At 39.8% G+C, this 17,902-nt stretch overlaps 1 protein-coding gene across 5 annotated transcripts in view; it reads right to left on the bottom strand.

Annotated features, from left to right (window-relative positions):
• LOC133444563 (nucleobindin-2-like) overlaps window positions 1–12,181 on the bottom strand; it is a 51,668-nt gene extending 39,487 nt beyond the window's left edge. For 3 of the 5 annotated variants that reach the window (XM_061722405.1, XM_061722403.1, XM_061722404.1), the window contains exons 1-4: window positions 9,937–10,122; window positions 8,362–8,469; window positions 8,152–8,284; window positions 5,272–5,375 (exon numbers count right to left, since the gene is read on the bottom strand). In XM_061722405.1, coding sequence (XP_061578389.1) covers window positions 5,272–5,375; window positions 8,152–8,284; window positions 8,362–8,469; window positions 9,937–10,080 — 489 coding nt within the window. In that variant the 5' untranslated portion in view covers window positions 10,081–10,122. Of the gene's footprint in view, window positions 1–5,271; window positions 5,376–8,151; window positions 8,285–8,361; window positions 8,470–9,936; window positions 10,123–12,077 lie in introns of those variants that run through there. The other 2 variants (XM_061722401.1, XM_061722402.1) reach the window with 2 other exon arrangements.
• Window positions 12,182–17,902: the final 5,721 nt, after the last annotated feature.

Here is a 17,902-nt window from a genome sequence, read left to right as displayed (position 1 = left end):
GTATTAATATAATTACATAATATATATTAATATAATACATCCGTGGAATGCATGGACACGGCTGTGACGTCACGCCCAGAAAGAGACTTTTCTTTTACTTTTCTGGCCGTTATAAAACATTTTTGACGGATATAAAGTCCATGACTTAAAAATATAGAATACAAAGATTAGTAATTGCCGGTGATTACAGCTGGAGGTTCCTGTGAACAGTTTTAGAGGCTTCTCTTTTACTATTGCAGTCTATGGGAAAAAAGCTTTCTGGGCCCCATGGGATTTTTTGTTGCAGTACCGCGGCTGGCCACTGGAAAAAATCGGCGCGCCTTCTGAGTGCGAGATTCGGGGGGCTGGTCTGAATCTAACGCTGGAGTTTAGCGGCCCGGCGTTTAGCGGCCCGGCGTTTAGCGGCCCGGCGCTGCTGATGGCAGGACTGCTCTGGAGAGCAGCTGGAAAACTACAATCTGAGTTCTTACCTGCAGATTTATACGTTAAGTGACTTTTGGAAATTGGAAAGTGAAGGTTTTTTTTATCTCACAAAGTTGGATGCTTATAAAAGTAACATTTCCTGAATTATTTTACAAACTTTTTAAGACAATAAATTCAAAATATTTAAATGCTATCTAATAAAATGTAGAATTTTTAAATCCACAATTTCTTTGTTTTCCGAATTTAAGGTCTAAAATATTGAGTTTTTTTTCTGGTAAAATTACAAGATCATGATACAATCAACATTTTCTTTCTATAAAAAGGCAAAAATTTGAAGTTTATTTCAAATTCAAATTCAATTGTTCAAATTCAAAAGATTTCTACTGAAATTTTGTAAAGTACAGTCGGAGTTCTTAGCTGCAGATTATAGTTAAGTGACTTTTGTCACACAAAAGTGTAAGTTTACAAATTTATAAGACGTTTTTAACTTACAAACACTGAAGCATACTGCATTAATATTTTAAAAGTTTATTCTTCTAAATTTGTGACATTTTTCCAGTAGATATTTTATGCTCCATGTTTCTGAAATAATTTCATTTTTCTTTGTTAATCTTTCTCATAAATATATTTCCTGCACTGTTTTTCTGAGTTTACAGTTTATCAACATTCTTGTGTTTCATCTCTGGGGGTTCTTTGAGTTGGAGTAAATAAGTCTTGCCATTTGTTAGAATCCAGTTTTAGTTGGTTTTCGGGACATTTATCATCTGCTAAAACAGTGAAAACTCTGTTTTATGATTTATGATTTATCTCATCTATAATTATTATTATTATTATTATTATATATCTGATCTATAATTCATTGAAGCTTGTTTTTAGTCCACGAGATGATTGTTTTCTTCACCTCATCAAAACTTCTATCGTTGATTAAAAAAGAAAATATTATTTTCTAAAAACAAGGAAAAAACTATTTTAAAATTATGTTGTAAATTATTTAAATGAATGCATGCTTTGACGTAAGAGCTTATAAAGTTTTTTTTATTTATTTTTCCAAATGTGCGTTTTTTTATAAAGTTAGGATCATGAGGGTGTTAGCGGGGTTTATTTAGCTACTTTTGGTTCACAACTTTACCCTCATCTTAAAGAACCTCTGTGGTCTCTGGGTCTGTCCAGGTCTTGGACTCAGATAACTGAGATGCCGTTACCACCAAGGTGACAGAATCTGGTATCAGCAGTTCTTCAGTGTAATCTGATTACTATAATGGTAAATAATGTAATTTCAATCTTTAATATTTAAAATTCAGGTTTCATCTCCAAATTCAGTCCAATTTAAATCAGTAACATTTGCTATTCATTCCTTTTCTGAGGTGGAGGGGGGTGTTGGAGCTGGTTATTCTGCTAGAGGACTTTGGGACTAGTTATGCAGTTATGCAGTTATGCAGACGACATGGCATTGGTTGCCCACATGACTGGTTCTGATGCCCTGACTCAGTACCAGCAGGCCGTCAGCGACCTGGTCCAAACATTCACTGAGAACTCACTCCAGCTGAACATTGCCAAAACAAAGGAGCTGTGCTGTGGAGGCAGAAGCAAGGCAGCAATAACGCCATCTCTTTTCCAGCCACTCAGCATCCAGGGGCAGCTGGTAGAGCAGGTCCAGTCCTTCAGATACCTGGGGACTGAGATCGACACCTGTCTGTCCTTCACACAACATACGGACGGTATTTACAAGAAGGCACAACAGCCTCCACCTGCTGAGGAATCTAAGGACATTCAACATCAGCAAAGACATTTTAATTCTGGTTTACCGTTCACTCATTGAATCCATTTTTACATTCAACATCTCATCCTGGTACAACTTGCTCACCATCAAACACAAAACCAGACTCTCACGAATAATAAACCAGGCCAGCAAAATATGCAGATCACAAAACACCCCCCTGTCTGATCTCTACAACCGCTCTGTGATCAGGAAGGCCCTTCTGATCACAGAAGACCCCTCTCATCCTCTCATCCTCTCATCCTCTCATCCTCTCATCCTCTCATCCTCTCATCCCCTTCACCACTCATTTCAACTACTGCCGTCAGGCAGAAGGTATAAAATTCCACTGGCCCGGAAAAACATTTACAAAAAGTCATTAATTCCATCTGCCACAACCATTCTGAACAATATTAAATAGATTGTTGCACTTTTAACAGGCACTGTCATGTCTGTTTTAACTTATTTACTGTTTTTAACTTATTTATTCTTTTTATATTGTAACGTGTCCTTATGAGAATGTATGAATGTGGTTGTGAGCCCTGTCCAAGAGGAATTTCTGTCACCATTGGGACAGACAATAAAGTATTCTATTCTATTCTATTCTAGTTAGTAGTCGTGTCAATCCTTAAAAGCACTGGAGTCAATCCTCCAATAGTGTAGAAATAGCGGTAGTTCAGTCGCCACACATATCTGATCTCAGCTGATGGATGGAAACATTTATAGTGAGTTCAACATCATCATCCACTTCTCTGTGTTATTGAGCTGCAGTTGAAAACAAGCTCATATGGAAACTAGAACCAGGATGATGTTCTACAATCACGCAGGATCAGGATATTACTAGGTTTGTTTCTGGTCTTGGTCTGGAGCTGAACTAGTCTTGGTCTTGGTGTCGGTTTAGGCCAGGGGTGTTAAATGTGCGGCCCGTGGGCCGCATGCGGACCGAGAGAGATTTTCATGCGGCCCGCAAGAAGTTTCCAACGCAAAAAAACAAAATGTTAATTTACTAAAAAGGAAGACATAAATAATTGCCATGAATCGCAGCATATCCGATAATATATTTCTTCTACAAATCCATCGTTATTCCACAAAGAGAGCAGTTTGACATTTTTTTAGTTTTCTAGAATGCATTTGCCGATTTTATTTCTTTGTAGACGGTTGTTTATTTTTATTAACTGACTACTATTATATATTTTTGCAGAAAAAATATCACTGCTAAAAAAGATGATAGAAGATATTTATTCTGAGAATTTCAGTTTTGAATACGAGGATAGTGACAAAGTAAAACAGTTAAAAAAGAAGTGCTGACTTTTTCGGCACACTGGCGTAAATATCCGCGCCAATTTTTAAAAATAAATACACTTAATTGTACTGGAAAAATCTCTAAATCACAAAGAAACACTCTCGGATGTAATAAGAAAGATTTTGCTTTAAATTAAATTTCCTATGAAAAAACGAAATATAAAAAGTATCTTAGATAATTTGAAAAAAAAAAACGAGAAATTTCAAAAAAAGATCCTGAAGAAATATATTTTACATAATTAGAGTGTAAACAAAGTGATATTTCCTTTAAAATTTACTAAACTGATATTGGATTAGATAACAATAGTAAAAAAAAGCTTTAGAAAAAAAAATTTCGCACCATTTTGTTATTTTGAGCGTGCGGCCCGCGAGAAAAAAATTGTTCAAATCCGGCCCGCCAAGCAAAATGAGTTTGACACCCTTGGTTTAGGCGGTCTTGACTACAAGTCTAACTGATGGACGCCATCATGAAAAGACCTCTCAAACCAAGTTTGTGCAGCACTGAAACATTCAGAACGCTGATGTAGAAACGCTCTCCGAGCTCCTTCGCCGCTCGTGTTAAAGACCAGACTAATCAGAGACGACCGCCGAGGGGTCGTCTCTTCTTCTTCATCTCTAATAGTCTGGTCTTGACGAAGGTGACGAAGCAGACCGCTGCCAGGAACTGGAGGAGGGACACGCTGAGCCAACTTCCTCCTCACTCTTACTTCACAGGAAACTCTGAACACGTAACTCCCAACCGCCGCTGAGGCGCCGCTGAGCAGCGCGGCGGCGAGCTGTTGCAGCTCAACGGTCGTAGAGCTCTGTCGTCATCCGGAAGCTCAGCAGCACGATTACAGCAATGACACCATGACCCTGCTCCCCCACTCCCCCCGCCGGTACAGAGGCCTGCGGCCAGCGCTGCGTATTAGGCCTGGGGATCGATTCAAATGTCAAGAATCGATTAAATTCCGATTCTTAAGATTCAGAATCGATTATTAGATTTGATTCGATCCGATTTGATTTCGATATTGATTTGGGTTAGTGTTATTAAAACTGTTTTTTGAGCTGTTGCATGAATTACATGACTGTAGTTATGCAAAATATTACTACTAGTATTATATTGAGATTAAACAGCAAGTATTGCAGCTAATGATGCTGTAAGGACCAATCAGCTCCCAGAATGCTGATAGAACTGAAACAGAAACATCATGTGGGTCAGAATTACCAAACAGATCCAGGGCAGCAAACAGAGATATATATTTGTTTGCTTTTATATTTTTATTTTTATTTTTACTGTATTGCACCAATCACCACAACAAATTCCTTGCAATAAACCCCCTTTCTGATTCTGATAGGGATGAAATCAGTTTTATTTTTTCCCACATTTCGTTTTTATTTGTTCCATTTTCGGTCTATTTTGGTTTTTAATTTTTGAGCATTTGATTTTTGGCATTTTTTGCAAATGTAACCCCAAGACAGTATATAAAGTAATGAAATATAGATAATTTATGCAATTATAACCTAACACTTTAATGTTTTCATGCCTTTAAACATATTTAAAGGCAAAAACATGGCACCAGTTATTCTCATGTCCAACAAAACATTCCTTTTTTGGGGATAAACAAAAAAATAACCAAAAGTTGTAATGTAATGATGAAAAAAAAAAAAAATAAATAAATTAAATAAATAAAAGAAAAAAAAAAGAAAAAAAAAAGATCTTTAGACATATGAATCGATTTTTAGGAATTAATATGAGAATCGATTTAGAATTAGGAAATCGATTTTTTCAACACAGGCCTACTGCGTACCGACTGGATGAGCCGGTCCAGGTCCTCCACCTCAAACGTATCCGGGTTCTTGTGGTTCAGGTGCTGGAACTGCCTCAGCAGGGCCTGGTGGTCGACCGCCCGGCCTGGGGGGGGCAGAGATGAGCGGTTAGTGCAGACAGCAGTCGGGGGGGGGGGACTCGGCCTGCAGCCTGGGGGTTCTGGTCCCTGGACTGGGTCGGAATCACTCTAGAAACAATGCATCCCTTAATAATCAATAAAACTGTTTCTGCAGACATACACAACTCCTGTCAAATTAAATAGATATAACAGTAATATACCTGACAATTGTTTCAAACGCAGTGATGTTCAGGGAACATTTGTGCACTGTGTCTGGGAATGTGACAAAATTAAAAACATTTCTAGAGGGAGGTAATTAATAAAGCCATGCTTATTCTGTCCTGTATGAATATTCCACTGGAGCCTACGTTGTTATTGCTGCATGTATATCCAGCAGATCTCAGCTTGAAACCCAAACAACGTACATTTATTGATTTTGCTGTAATGCAGGCAAAAAGGATTATTGCTCTTAACTGGAAGGAAACGGATGCAGCTACAGTACAATCGGTGCTTGGATCAAGGTTATGCCACAACGTATGTCAACGGAGAGAATAACATATACATTAAAAAACAAACTCGGGATGTACGAGGAAATCTGGAAACCGTTTAATCAATTCATTAAAAAAAAGGAGAAATAGGGGTGATTCTACGGGAGGAAAATGCAGGGGAGGAAACCTAAATATCAGTTTGGATGTGGGTTGGGATGGGGGGGTGTTAAGACTGTCAAAAATTATTGTGAAATGTCCTTTATAATAATATCCTGTGTGAGAATAAAAGAATCAATAAAGATATTGTTAAAAAAAACAAAAAAAAAACGACGGCAGGTTTGCACCGAGTCACTTCCTGCCAGGGAACTTGCGTCATGGTTGTGTAAAGCCGGGCACACACTGTAAGATTAACGGCTCGTTTTGAGCCGATTTTCCAGTCGTGCGACTATTTTTTGGATCGGGACGGATTTTGACCCAATCGTTGCTCGTGCCTCGTGCAGTAAACGTGGGGTAACGACGATAGATTAACACCTCACGACGAGCTCCCGATCACGAATCATGAGGTCGCAAGAAAATCAAGCGTGTTTGAAATCCTGGTCGCTCCTCGTGAAGGAATCGCACAGTTGAAGCAGCTACGACCCGATTGGACTCATCCTTTTACAGAGAGCATGCAAACACTATTATTTTTAGTTTAAGTGTTGCAAATTCACATTACAAATCATGTTTTAATAGCAGAAAAAAAGACTGCATTTCCACGTACGGTGCGGGTCGCCGCGTACCCTACGCCGTAGGCTCTGCGTTGGTGTAACGCGGAACCATAAATCAGCCTTTAGTGTGTGCTCTGTGCTGTTCTGAACACTTCCCTCCGCTGAGACACAACTTTTGCGGTATGCGTTCATTGTTTTGTGTGATGCGCAGTAGGGATGGGCGGTATGGACTAAAAAATGTATCACCATAATTTCTGGCATTTATCCCGATAACGATAAAAATGACGATAAATAAAATACCAATTCAACTCCACCTTTGTAACTATAAATCTATCACGCTCTCAGATCCGCCATGTTTGTTACACAAAAACATCATCAACGGGAATCTTTCTTTCTTTCTTTCTTTCTTTCTTTCTTTCTTTCTTTCTTTCTTTCTTTCTTTCTTTCTTTCTTTCTTTCTTTCTTTCTTTCTTTCTTTCTTTCTTTCTTTCTTTCTTTCTTTCTTTCAGGCTAATTTCCTTCCTTCATTCCTTCATTCCTTCCTTCATTCCTTCCTTCATTCCTTCATTCCTTCCTTCATTCCTCTTTTCTTCCTTCCTTCCTTCCTTCCTTCCTTCCTTCCTTCCTTCCTTCCTTCCTTCCTTCCTTCCTTCCTTCCTTCCTTCCTTCCTTCCTTCCTTCCTTCCTTCCTTCCTTCCTTCCTTCCTTCCTTCCTTCCTTCCTTCCTTCCTTCCTTCCTTCCTTCCTTCCTTCCTTCCTTCCTTCCTTCCTTCACGTACGTTGTGCGTGGATTTAACGCAGAACCATAAATCATCTTTACACAAAAACATCATCAACGGGAATTTATCGTTTTTACCGTGAGATACAAATTCTTATCGTGAGGAATTTTTTTGATGGTTTATCGTGAACGGTAAAATATCGCCCATTCCTGATGCGCAGTGCCCACCCAATCAGAAACAGTACAGATATTTGGGGATTTTTTAAATATATATAAAAAAATAAAGGATCCCCATAACCTTTGATCGGGTGGGCACAGCCCAGCCCTGCCCCGAGTTCCAGTACACAGAAGTCCGACGGGAGGATTATGATCGTATAGTGTGAGCAGACGGAGCATCCGAGCATCGGGTCGTACAGTGTGAGACCATAAATCGTGGGCTGTGAACTTTTGAACTCAGCGATCTAGTCGTGCAGTGTGAGATGGGGCTGAATGCCCCAAAGGTCCTCCATCCCCACAGCCATCAGACTCTATAATAACCAACTGTAGCCACCCATGTGCAATAAACCTGTCTCTTTATAAGTGCAATAACCAGTAAATACCTCAAATACCTCAAGTATTTTTTAAAATATTTGTACATTTTTTGTAAATATTATCAATTTTTTTTGGTGTTTACTATTTTTTTTCTCTCTTGTACATACATACATACATACTTTTTATATTGCTCTTTTTATTATTTAACTATTTATTGGTCATTTCTATTTTACATTTTTTGTATAAAGCGTGTGTGTGTTTTGGCTGCTGCACGACTGGGAGATAAATAAAGTCTTCTATTCTATTCTATTCGCACAGTGTATGCCCATCTTAACGGGTCGTTGGCCCGGCGCCTCACCGGTGCCGCCCTGCACGTCCTGCCGGGCCCGGATCAGCATCCGCAGACGGCCCATCTCCTCCCGCTTCAGCTCGTCCAGCTTGCTCCGGAAGTTGTGCAGGACGAAGTCCAGCTCCTTGGCCAGCCGGCCTTGCTGCGGGGCAGAGGCAGAGGGTCAGGCGGGTCAAGCAGCGCCGCGCGGGTCGACAACGGCCCCGGCGACCCGCTTACCTTGATGTCGTCCATGTTGGCGTTCTTCAGCTTCTCCCGGAAGTGCGGGTCCTTCTCCAGGTACTCGATCACCTCCCGGAGGTAGCGGTCGTAGTGCAGCCCGGTGTCCTGGAAACACAGAGGTCGGGGTCACGGCTAGGCCTGTTTAAAAAAATCGATTTTCCGATTCTAAATCGATTCTCATATTAATTCCTAAAAATCGATTCTTATGTCTAAAGATCGATTTTTTTTTATTTTTTTTTTTTAAATCATTACAACTTTTGGTCTTTTTTTTATGCCCAAAAAAGGAATTGTTGGACACAAACACTAACTAGTGCCATGTTTCTGTCTTTAAATATGTTTAAAAATATGAAAACATTAAAGTTTTCATATTATTATTATTATATTATTTTTTTTCCATCATTTTCGTCAGGTGAACTTTAATCCCAGTAGTCGGACACACAGTTTGTCATGACACTTCTGAAAAATGCCAAAAAATGTCATGGCAACATGTGTGCGTGGTGACAGAATAAATTAGATAAGCTAAAATGATTTGTTTACTGCATGAACTGTTGCAATTTTTTTCTTTTTTGCACTTTAAATGGATATTGAAAGGCCTGTTTGAGTTATTTATTTCTTAGTTATTTCACAATAATTATTGTGAAATTATTATTTCACTATATTTCATATAATTCAGGCAACAGCTCAAAAAACATTTTAAACTTAAACTCAGCCCAGAGAGATGTTGTTGCCTTTACGTCTTTGATAGCAAGGCGTACATTATTGTTACATTGGAAATCTGCTGTAAGTCCCTCAATTTCTATGTGGCTTAAGGATGATATCTTTTCTGAAACTTGAAAAAATCAGGTACTCTAGTCGTGAAAGTACTGAAAGGTTCTATCAAAGATGGCAACATTTCATATCCCATGTTTCAAACTTAAAAGTGTTACCCACTTAGAGGTGCTTGGCATTCATTCAGGTGTTTTCATATACTTTTTCTTTCCTTTTTGCAATTTTATTTCTGTGTGGGTGTGTATTTGCATTATGGTGTTTAGAGTAATAGTTTAGTGAGCTGTTTTTTTTTTGTTTTTTGTTTTTTATATATATTTTATTTATTTATTTATTTATTTATTTTCTATTCTTGTTTTTGCTTATTTAATTCTTATTCTTCTATAATTTTATATCCATTTATTTTTATTTTATTTTTATGTTTCTATGTTGGAGGGGTTAAAAAAAAAGGGGGAAAAAAATCTTTGACTTGTGATTTTCTTTTAGTGATACTTGGTACACTACGGTTACTGAATGTAGTGATCTTTCTATTGTTTTTTTTTTCTTCGAAATAGTTATGATGATGTATGTACCATTGTTACTTTGGCTATGGATCTCAATAAAAAAATTATTAAAAAAAAAAAAAAAAAATTTTAAATAACACTGAGCCAAATCAATATCGAATCAGATCGAATCGAATCATAATAATCGATTCTGAATATTAAGGTTCGGAATCGAATCGATTCTTGACATTTGAATCGATCCCCAGCCCTAGTCACGGCCCGGTACCGGTTCTGTTCGCTCCTCGGAACTCTGCTGCAGACTCACGGCGCTGCGGGGGGCGTCCTGGTCCTCCGGCTCCGGCGGGTCCGGGGACTTGTCCACGTTGATGGGAACCGAGCCAGAACACAACCACAGGCTCAGCAGAACCAGGCCGCAGCGGGCCGCCGCCGCCGTTTTCCTTCTCGCCATCTGCAACGTTTGTGAGGAGAGTCAATGCATCTGGAGACGTGTCTCTGTTAGGTTTAGGCACTTAACATTTGTATCATCAAACTTCCTGGAGACAAAAAGAGACACAACAACAGTTAAATGACTTGCGCAAGGAGAGCAGTCGAGACGTGTAAGATCTCCAACATACTCTGATTTGTCTCTGCTGCTTCCTTTGCTTTTATTCACTCTGGGTGTACCCTAGATTACATAGCTGACTGCGCCCCTAAAGGGAGGGGGAAAGGTATAGATTGTTCTTGTTTAGCAACAAGAAGTTTCCTCTTCTCTGCAGATCTCTGCTTTATGCTGACAATCAGGAAACTTCTTGTGCAGCACTTTTTAATCACTTAACACAGCATTGTTTTATCAGTGTGTCACAGGCGTAAGCAAATTATCATACGTTCTGTTAATAGCGAGCATACATTTTTAAAGCTTAAGAAATTGGATATTTAAGGTATTTTTCTGAGTTTTCTCTCTCAGAAAAATACCTTAAATATCCAATGATGTTCATAAAAGGATTATTTTACAAACTTTTTAAACCAATACATTCATAATATTTAAATAATTTCAAATACAATGTAGAATTTTCAAAGCCACAATTTGTTTGTTTTCCAAGTTTAAAAAGGTCTAAAACAGAGTTTTTTCCTGGTAAAATTAGAAGATTATAAATGATAAAATCAACATTTTCTTTCTATACAAAAAGGCAAAAATGTATCTGTTTTGTCTCAAAGTTCTAAAATAAAATAAAATAAAATGTATTGTTTGTTCAAATAAAAAATGTTTATGGGTGTTGAATTCATTAAACCTCATTAAATCAGCCCATAATATGATTTTATAATAATTACTCTCTTGTGATATATAGTCTAGAGATGACCATGAACACATCACAAGCAATATGACCAAAATCGGTGGTATGTATCACAAGTTTTATGGGTGTTGAATTAATTAAACCACATTAAATCAGCCCATAATATGATAAAACCATGGGTGCAGATCCCGGGGGGGACATGTCCCCCCCAATTTCTGAAAAACATGAATGGTCCCCCCCAATAAAAATAACCTAAATTATTCAAAATTGAACAAATGTATTTTCAGACTTAAAGGTTGCATATGTAGACTATTTATTAAAAATATATTTCTAAAAAAATAATACATCCACGGTGAGTTTTGAGGTGTACAGAATGAAAGTATTGCTACTCCATACATTTTTTTTTTAGTCTGAATTAATATTTAAAAAAAATTTGAATTTGAGATGAGTAGACACTACATGCCCAAAACCCTTAAAATTATGATTTACGAATATAACAGTTAAGTAAGCAGTGACACACACTGTTGGCTGTTTAGGACAAATAAACAAGAAAGGTAAGCACAATAAATGATTCCCTGTGCAGTATTTTTTGGCGAGCCTTTACCAATTTATGGCATGGTATGAGTTGGCAAAAAATTTAAAATTAAAAATTAAAATCACAATCCTGACATCGGATCTGCACCCCTGGATAAAACCACATTAAATCATCCCATAATATGATTTTATAATAATTACTCTCTTGTGATATATGGTCTAGATGACCATGAACACATCACAAGCAATATGACCAAAATCAGTGGTATGTATCACAAGTTTTATGGGTGTTAATGTCGAATATCCAATATCCAATATCAAACCAGTTCAACCAGCACCCCTCATGAGCCTCGGGTCCACGTGGGGCCGAACCAGGATGGGATTAGGCAGGTTATTGCTAATCTGAGAGGAAACAAAGGAACTCCTTACCAAACACACGTGTTCGGCGGATAAAAACACGAGGATTTTGGTTTTAAACGCTTTTCTCTTGGAGCTTTAAAACCCTGAAAACAGACACATATGCTAACCGAGCAGGTGGTTTCATGAGGCTAATTTAGTGCTTTTCCATAAACCGAAGACAAAGTCTCCAAAACATACCAAGTTACCAGCTGCAGGTCACGGATAAAGAAATAAAACGTACCGTGAAGCCGCGTTTACCTGAGTTCAGTCCTCCTCACGGCGCCGTGTTTACAGCTGTCATCCGTCTGCGAGCCGCAGGTAGGCAGCCTGCTGGGGGAACCGCCGTCACCATGGCAACGCCCCGCCCCCGGGCCCTCCCATTGGGCAGAGCTTCTGTGGAAACCAGTCGCGTTGAGAGCTGATTGGTCGGCGCGGCTGTCAATCAAACGGCATCAGCCTCACACACCAGCTCTAAGGTGCGTTGGAGCAACATGTACGTGGCGTTCACACTTCACTTTTACTGCCTCTTCCAGCGATTAAACCACCGTTTTCACTCTCAGGCGGCTACTGAGGACGGTACAAACCGTGACGAAGGCGGGCAGTACTATTTAAAACTGAGTTAATCACAAAATTAAATGTTTAAAGTTACAACTACAGTCAGAAACATGACTACAAAAACATGATTTTTTTTTCAAATCACGTGAACATAATAGGTCTTAAAATGAGGATATCACAATCTTTTTTTTCACCATAAAATTATTTAGTTAACAAAAATCTTTTTATTTTAAAATAAATTGGGTAATGCTGAGTAAATAATGAAAGAAAACCTCTGAGAAGGCAAACAGGAGGGTTCAAAGGTCAAGCTTTGAGTGGGACTGTAAACAGAGCTCAGCGGTCACATGACCTCCCCCTTTAGGCTCCAAGGAGTCTCTCACTCTCACTGCTGTTTACTTTCCCCGGGGAGTGACTTTCACACCAGTGTGTCGAGGCTGCAACCCCGCTCCCTCCATCATCTCTCTGTCATCCCTCTGTCATTTCTCTATCATCTCTCATCCATCCCTTTATCATCTCTCTATCATCCCTCTATCATCCCTGTATCATCCGTCATCCATCCCTCTATCATCTCTCTGTCTTCCCTCTATCATCCCTCTGTAATCCCTCTGTCATCCCTCTATCATCCCTATGTCATCTCTCTATCATCCCTCTACCATCCCTCTGTCATCCCTCTATCATCCCTCTATCATCCCTCTATCATCCATCTATCATCCCTCTGTCATCCCTCTATCATCCATCTATCATCCCTCTATCATTCCTCTATCATCCCTCTATCATCCATCTTCAATAGTATGCGCTATCCATACTCATTCTGGAGAAATTTATTAGTATGGATTGATGGACACTAGCTAAGCAGAAACTTTCCACAATGCAATGCAGCGGTGTTTGGTTGCTAAGTGCTGCTATGTCATAAGTATAATAATATTATTATATAATATTAATATTATAATATTCATATATAATAATACTGTAGAAGGTTATCTCGTTTCGGCCAGGATAAACCAGAAAGAGCGGAGCAGTGCTGCTACTGCTGCTGTTACAGGAGTTGTTACCATGGTAACAACTCCCCCTCCCAACGGCAGGAAGTGCCATGTGACTCTGAGTAGTACGTCTGAATTAATGCATACTACTGATATTTACTCAAAGTGTGCCGAACTTAAGTATATCTTTTGAGTATATACTGTTTAGTATGGCATTTCGGACGCCCCGATGGTTTTCCAACGGTTTTTGTAAATTTCAACCAATTTACAAAAACTTGTTGGAAGGTTGGAAAGCAGAATGGGCCAGATGTCCTGCAGAACCACGTGAGAAAGTAAAGATATACAGGAGACTTTTTTTCTTTGTTTTTAAACTTTGTATACTGTATTAGATTATTGCACAATAATTGCACAGACACACAACTTTACCAATGTAAGAAAAGTATAATACACTGTACAATCTTATAAAGGAAAAAGCAACACACACACACACACACACACACACACACACACACACACACACACACACACACACACACACACACACACACACACACACACAAACAAAAACACAAAAAAACCTAAGACAAACACACAGACAACCTCAGGCCAGTCCCAAATCGTATGTAATAATGTTGTTAGAAAACCAAAAGGATGACTAAATAAGCAGATAAACAGATAAATAATTCCATTGTTTTTTCTGTTAAATAAATTCACATCTGTAATCTGTAAACGCGGACAGTTTACCAGTTTATGTTTTTCCAACAGTTTTTGTAAATTTCAACCAATTTACAAAAACCTTAATGAACTGAAGCAACGTTAGAAAGCAGAATGGACCAGAAGTCCTGCAGAACCATCTGAGAAGTGTTAAAAGTCATACAGAAGACATTTTCTTTCTTTTAAAACTTTGTTAATTAGATTTTCCCACATCTTTGTCAATGTAAGACAAATATAATACACTGTAAAATATTATAAAGTAACACACACACAAAAAAAACACATGAAAAACTCAAAATGTAGAGCATGAAAACCCAAATAAAAAGGGATGACTAAATAAACAGATAAATAATCCCATTGTTTTTTCTGTTACATAAATAATAGCATTGTTTACAAATATATCTACAAATATATCTGTAGGAGCCATTTCTAAGTAAGGTACCAAATTGGGCCAGTAGGTGTCCTCACTGTCTCAGTTGTAAATGTTATATAGGTGAGAGCTTTCAACCAGGTGTTGCTGGACGGAGGAGCATACCGGTAGTTTTTCGACCGCTCTGCTCTGTCACGTTTGTTTATGGTAGTAGTGAAACAAATCACAGATAAATGGACTTTTACATGCACTGGTAATGGATCCTTGCACGATATTGAAGATCCTGAAACGGTGATCAATAAAGAAAGCATCAATAAAGAAGTGAAGATGTAAGTCCTTTGTTTCACTAGACACAAAGTTTCAGCAGTGCAGCCTGTTTTAGCCTGTTTATGCAGCCCTTCAGTGGCTTTAAGTTTTAGGCTTAGCCGCTACAATATATATATATATATATATATATATATATATATATATATATATATATATATATATATATATATATATATATATATATATATATATATAGCAAATAATGCTACTTAGGATGTGGATGGTTGGTTACTTAATCTTTTATTTTTGGTTCAATTTATTATTTCAGGAATTGTAGTGAAGATTTTTCACCCTTTTGGAGTTGGATTATTGTCATCTTTATTATTGTCATGTTATTATATTATTATTATTATATTATCATCTTTTATATTATCTTTTGTATGTCTATGTGTGGACTCCAGGAAGAATAGTCTTCCCATGGTGAAGACTAATGGGGATCCTTTTAAATAAACAAATAAACAGTGGCGGCTGGTAGTAAAAAATTTTGGGGGGGCGCACTGGCGAGTGGGGATTACAACACAACTATAAACTCTACTTGAACATACATTTTTTTATGTTATTTTTTATTACTACATATACTACATATACATATACATATATACTACATATACTACTACATATTATTTTTTACATTTTTTTATTTTTATTATTTTGTAATGAAACAACCGAATTTAGTTTTTCTGCTGCCATGTATTTCAGTCTGCACAAAAAACAACTCTGAATAAACCCAGTATGGGATGGGAAGGCTAAAAGTCAGACACATTTTATGAGTGTACAGATGTGATCATTACTTTTTATTACGTGTTTTATGTGTACTGTCTATATTTTTTCCTGTAATTTTAATGGGGGCGGCGCCCTAGCGCCCCCTATTGACAAGTCGCCACTGCATATATATATATATATATATATATATATATATATATATATATATATATATATATATATATATATATATATATATATATATATGTACACGTCCCCTATTGAGCTGAAAAGGGACGCACTTTGTCCTGTATTACTGTGAGAGTCAAAAAAATAGTCCTTTTTTTTACCTTGTCTGCACACATATTAATGATTGATACAGGTAAAAACCAAAGGCATATATATGTGCATTATTGCTATATTTAATAGATATACATATATACGCCTACATACGCATACATACATAAATATATACGTATAAACCCAGTGATTTTTTTATTTTTTTTGGGGGGGGGGGTGACGACATCCACTGCCAATCCAGAAAGCAGGAACACACGGAGGCACACGGAGGCACACGTCAAGCACTGGAAATCTGCAACAAAAACCACAAACAAAACACAAAACCAACAAAACCAACACAGAGCCGACCAAAACACGAGCAGCAATCAACCCAAATCACAGTCTGAGCTAAGCCACCGCTAACTAACCCCAAAAACTACAGAGCGAGCATGCAGGTGAACAAGCCAGTGTGTATGTCTATGTGTGTGTGTGCGTGTATGTATATGATCATGCGTGTGTGTGTGTGTGTGTGTGTGTGTGTATGCGTGCGTGTATGTGTACATGTCTTTGTGGCTATGTGTGTGTGTGTGTGTGTATGTGTGTGTGTATGTATATGTTTGTGTGGCTGTGTATGTGTATGTATACATATGTGACTGAGTGGCTATATGTGTGTGTGTGTGTGTGTGTGTGTGTGTGTGTGTGTGTGTGTGTGTGTGTGTGTGTGTGTGTGTGTGTGTGTGTGTGTGTATGAGCGTGTATATGTATGTGTGGCTAAATGTAACTGTGTGTGTAAAAAACAAAGCAAAAAGCAAATGTGGCTATGTGTATGTATGTGTGTGTGTGTGTGTGTGTGTGTGTGTGTGTGTGTGTGTGTGTGTGTGTGTGTGTGTGTGTGTGTGTGTGTGTGTGTGTGTGTGTGTGTGTGTGTGTGTGTGTGTGTGCTCCACCTGAAGTGTATCTATAGCGGCCACCTGCGAGACCAGGGGCCGACCAGGAAGAACCCGGAACCCGGAACCCAGGCCACCAGCAACCCCACAGAGGGGAGAAGTAGGAGGGAGGAAACCCACTGCCAGAGAGGCCCTCACCCTCCAGGCCAACGACCCCCACCCGGCGAGGGGCCAGCCTGCCCGGAGAGACAGAGCCGCCCCGGCCGCCGACGCGGGCAGGAGCACCCGCCCCCACGAAAGTGGCCCCCCAGGACCAGAGGGGCGCCCCGCCGCGGAGGCAGCGGGGGGGACCGGAGACGGGACCTTCCATACCGCATTCTCACCGACACAGACACACAATCACGCACCTTTTCCCCCTCCCCGGGGGGGTCCAGCACCGCCAGAAGGCACCCCAGGCTGCGCGGCGAGCCCCGCCAGGCCCGGGCATCACGACCCACCTATCCCATGCTGGCGAGGGAACGCGGGTGATGTGGGACCCCCTCCCGCCCCTGGCAGGACCAGCAGAGCCGGCCCTGGAAGGACGCCCACGCTCCCCCACCGGGCATCCAATTGACGGGGGCCGGCCCTCCGAGCCGGGCCAGGGCACCACTGTACCTCCACGGGCGCCCCCGGCGCCACCGGAGCCCCCAGACGGTGGGGGAACCGGTCCAACATCCCCCCATTCATACTGACAACATAAGACATATGGCGCTTTTGCATTAGTATCAGTTTAGCTCGGTTCTACCCGTTTTGCGCTTTCGCACTAGGGCTGAGACGAGTAGAGCCGCTCCAAGCCGGTACCTTTTTCTGTAACCATTTCAGTGAGGTTCTGAAAGCGGTCTGAGCAGGGACTATTTCTGACGTCACCACCTCCTCGCCACCGATTGGTCGGGGGGCGGGGACGTCACCACCCTCCACGCCTCTGATTGGTCGGGGGGCGGGGCCGGCAGACGTTTGAATCAGGAAGCGGGAGTCAGCCGATCCATGGAGTCAGCGCGAGGGGACTCGCGGCGATTTTATTATAAAGCGCAAAACGTCTGTTTGGTGATCCAACTCTGAGGTGCAGATGTTCATAAACCTGGTGGCTGTCGAGAAAAAATTAAAAAAGCGATGTAGATGGGCTGTTTTACTCTCAGCCGCTCCCGGCTCCAGCTGATTTCTCATCAGCGGCGACATGAACAAAGCGGTTGCGCAATCGAGTACGTCACAGCAG

This window comes from Cololabis saira, chromosome 5, assembly GCF_033807715.1.
Source record: "Cololabis saira isolate AMF1-May2022 chromosome 5, fColSai1.1, whole genome shotgun sequence".
NCBI lineage: Eukaryota > Metazoa > Chordata > Actinopteri > Beloniformes > Belonidae > Cololabis > Cololabis saira.
Note: the sequence above shows the minus strand (reverse complement) of the source record. Positions and strands in the feature narration are given on the sequence as shown.